This window comes from Lepus europaeus, chromosome X, assembly GCF_033115175.1.
Source record: "Lepus europaeus isolate LE1 chromosome X, mLepTim1.pri, whole genome shotgun sequence".
Lineage (NCBI taxonomy): Eukaryota > Metazoa > Chordata > Mammalia > Lagomorpha > Leporidae > Lepus > Lepus europaeus.
This window is the reverse complement of record NC_084850.1, coordinates 124,426,341-124,430,025: the sequence shown is the minus strand read 5'-3', so window position 1 is coordinate 124,430,025 and position 3,685 is coordinate 124,426,341. Positions and strand designations below refer to the sequence as shown.

The window sequence follows — 3,685 nt, the reverse complement described above, 5'->3', positions numbered from 1 at the left end:
CGCTTGGTGGTCAACCTGTACCCCGGAAGTGAGGGCTATTCTCTGATGCTCAGGGACGCCGAGACACCCTCTCCAGAAAGCATCCGGCTGCCTTACGACCAGCGGGAGTTCCTCGAGTTCCTGGATGCCGAAGAGTTGCCTCCCGTCTTGGTCGATAGCCTGGAAAGAGCTCGGGCTAACGTCTTTCACCGCGGCTGTGTCCTGGCGGAAGTCCGCGACTACAGGCAGTGCAGCAAGGCGGGGCCTCCCGCTTACCACAGCAAGCACATTCTCCTCCGCCCCACCATGCAGACTTTACTCTGTGACGTGCAGTCCGTGAGCAGCGGCCACGAGGAGTGGACCCAGGAGGACAAGCTCACCCTGGAGAGCCAGCTGATCCTAGCTACAGCAGAACCCCTGTGTCTGGAGCCCTCAGTGGCCGTGGCCTGCGCTACCAACCGCCTGCTGTACAACAGGCAGAAGATGAATACCAGCCCCATGAGGCGGTGCTTCAGGAGGTGTTCTGAGTCCTCGCTGGCTCAGCGGCAGCAGCAGCAGCTGGCCCCCCGTCCTCCCGTCCCTGAGCCCAGAGGATCGCCTGGGTCCGGAAGCCGGGAGGCCGGGGGAGCAGCTCCCCATTCGCCCGACCTGCGAGCTCCGCAGGCAGAAGGTGACCTAGGCGCGTGGAAACAGGCACCCGGCGACTTGGCTGTGCCTTCCGACGTGGACGTGCAGAAATGCACTCGAGGGGAAGGGTCTTTCAGCTCCGATGACTCCCCACGCACCATCTGGCCAGCTCCGGAGGAAGATGACTGTGAGCTCGCGGGGGAAGCCGGCCCCGGGTCCTGGGCCACGAAGCTGAGCGTCATGCAGTCGCTTAACGATCCCGTGTTCTGCGACACAGCCCCACAGTGTAAGCGAGCCGGGTGCGGAGATGGGCTGTGTCCTCCCCTCCTCCCCGCAGACCCGCGTGCCCAGGGTGTCCTGCATGGTGTAAGGTGGATGCCCGGGTGGCGGCGGTCAGCAGCGGGCCCCGGGCTGCAGGAGAGCCGCCTGTGCAGGCCGGCGGCCTGTTGCCCCAGTGGCTCAGCGGCTGTCTCCTCACCCTGTTCGGGGAAGCCACTGGAAGAGGGCATGGCTGGCTGTGCGGGGCGGGGCTCCACGCGGGGACAGGGAGTGAAACGTGGGGCTGGCCAGGTGTGTCCTCCCGCCAGCTCAGGGAAGCGCTGCTCCGGTTGCAGGGGTGCTGCCCGAGGGGCAGGCAGCCTGCTTATGTCAGCTCCCCCTGCTCCTTTTCCTGCACCCGCCCCGCCTCCAGTGCTTCCTCTGGCTCCGGATTCTCCCCCTGTTCCCTCGGCTTTCCCGGACCCTCTCCCTGACCCCCCGCTGGATCTGTTCCTTTATTTTGTTCCAGCTCCTGCCCCCACTCCTGCTCCTCCTCCTGAACTGGCGCCCACTCCTGCTGTGGACGCAGCTTCTCCTCCTCCACTTGTTACTGCTCCTGCTCCTCTTCCTGCTCCTGAGCCGGCTGCTACCCCCACCCCTGCCCACGCCCCTCTTCCTGCCCCTGCCCCGGGGCCTGCACCTGGTCCTCCTCCTGCCCCTGCCCCGGGTCCTCCTCCTGCCCCTGCCCCCGCCCCTGCCCCCACCCCTGCTCCTACCCCTGCCCCTGGTCTTCCTCCTGCCTCTGCCCCTGGTCTTCCTCCTGCTCCTGCTGCTGGTCCTCCTCCTGCCCCTGCCCCTGGTCCTCCTCCTGCCCCTGCCCCTGCCCCTGCCCCTGCCCCTGCCCCGGGGCCTGCTCCTGGTCCTCCTCCTGCCCCTGCCCTGGCTCCTCCTCCTGCCCCTGCCCCCTCCCCTGCCCCCACCCCTGCTCCTACCCCTGCCCCTGGTCTTCCTCCTGCCCCTGCTGCTGGTCCTCCTCCTGCCCCTGTTCCTGGTCCTCCTCCTGCCCCTGCCCCTGCCCCTGCCCCTGCCCCGGGTCCTGCTCCTGCTCTTCCCCTTGCCCCTGTTCCTGGTCCTCCTCCTGCCCCTGCCCCCTCCCCTGCCCCCACCCCTGCTCCTACCCCTGCCCCTGGTCTTCCTCCTGCCCCTGCTGCTGGTCCTCCTCCTGCCCCTGTTCCTGGTCCTCCTCCTGCCCCTGCCCCTGCCCCTGCCCCTGCCCCTGCCCCGGGTCCTGCTCCTGCTCTTCCCCTTGCCCCTGTTCCTGGTCCTCCTCCTGCCCCTGCCCCCGCCCCTGCCCCCGCCCCTGCCCCTTCTCTTCCTCCTGTGCCTGCCCCCATCCCTGCTCCTACCCCTGCCCCTGGTCCTCCTCCTGCCCCTGTTCCTGGTCCTCCTCCTGCCCCTGTTCCTGGTCCTCCTCCTGCCCCTGCCCCTGCCCCTGCCCCTGCCCCGGGTCCTGCTCCTGCTCTTCCCCCCGCCCCTGCCCCTGATCTTCCTCCTGCCCCTGCCCCTGGTCCTCCTCTTGTCTCTGCCCCTGCCCCTGCCCCTGCCCCCTCCTATCCCACTTTTGCTTCTACTCCCACTGCTGCACAGCGCAGAGTTCGCAGGAAGTTGTCTGCAGGTCCCCGTCGACCAGTCAGCACGCTGCTTCCTGCCGGCCCCACCCCAGCCAAGTCATCGCAGAGACCCCCAGCCACCCAGGTCCTGGCCAGGTCCAGCGGCGGGAACGTCGTGAACGTGGGGGCCGTGGCCCCTGGAGTGCCGGCAGTGGTGAGTGACTCAGTGCCTGCTGCGGGCCGTCTCGGTGCAGCCCGGGCCAGCACAGCCATCAGTGGCCTGACACCCTCTGCAGGGCAGCTGCCGAGCGCACTGCCTGAGGCCACAGAGCCCTGTCCACAGGCCCAGGTGAGCCTTCAGCTGGTTTTAAACAGCCCTGCCACTGTGCTGCAGCTGCAGCTGCCGTGTGGCTCGTTCATTCTGAACTTGCAGCAGCAGCCACAGCAGCCACAGCGGCCACGGCGGCCACGGCAGCCACAAAGGCTGCAGCAGCCGCCGCCACCCCAGCTCTGTCAGGTGGCTGTCCAACAGCTTCAGCCACCTAGGGCTTCTCAGCCCCCACAGCCCGTGCCCCAGGGCTCTGGCCCAGGCGCGGGCCAGCAGGTATGGGCTCTGGAGGCTCAGCAAGCCCTTCTCATCAGCATCGGCCAAGCCAGAGGTGATGTGCCGCCCCAGACAACCGTGGCGGGTCAGCTTGGCCCTGCCCAGGGACGAGCTGGGCAGAGCCTCCCCCAGCAGCAGTCCCGGCTCCCCTCCACCTTGCAGCCGCCAGGGTTCCAACTGAGGCAGCAGCGCAGGCCCGTGGCACCAGCCACAGCCCAGGAGGCTCAGCCCTGTCCGCAGGTGAGGAGCACACACCAGTCCAAAGGGAAAGCCCGGAGGAACAGCACAGCGCCCCCGCCTTCCTGAGCCCTGCGTGGCTGTCTCTCTTGTAAACACACACACAGCAGCCCTGCCTAGAGGCGTTCCGAGGCTCCGCTTCACTCTTTCACCTGTGGCCAGTGTGTCGGCATTTTACATTTTCAGGTCCAAGCTTGCGGTCTGCCCAAGCTCCGTCCCTGGGTTTCTATGGAACCAGGGCATGCCTTTAGGAAACTAAGGAGCTTTGGCTCACGTTGTTCCCTTTTGTTACTGTAGTTATCCTTATTACTAGCTTCGTCCAGACAGCCCCGAGCTTCCGGTGTCTTTGCAGCGACAAAATTGCAATACC

General features: G+C 67.1%; 1 protein-coding gene across 1 annotated transcript in view; it reads left to right on the top strand.

The window, feature by feature from the left end:
- LOC133752869 (transcription factor SPT20 homolog) overlaps positions 1 to 3,384 on the top strand; it is a 9,955-nt gene extending 6,571 nt beyond the window's left edge. Inside the window, exons 3-4 of the mRNA XM_062183148.1 lie at positions 6 to 1,176; positions 2,512 to 3,384. Of these exons, the coding sequence (XP_062039132.1) occupies positions 6 to 1,176; positions 2,512 to 3,384 (2,044 nt within the window). The remainder of the gene's footprint in view (positions 1 to 5; positions 1,177 to 2,511) is intronic.
- The last annotated feature ends 301 nt before the right edge of the window (positions 3,385 to 3,685 follow it).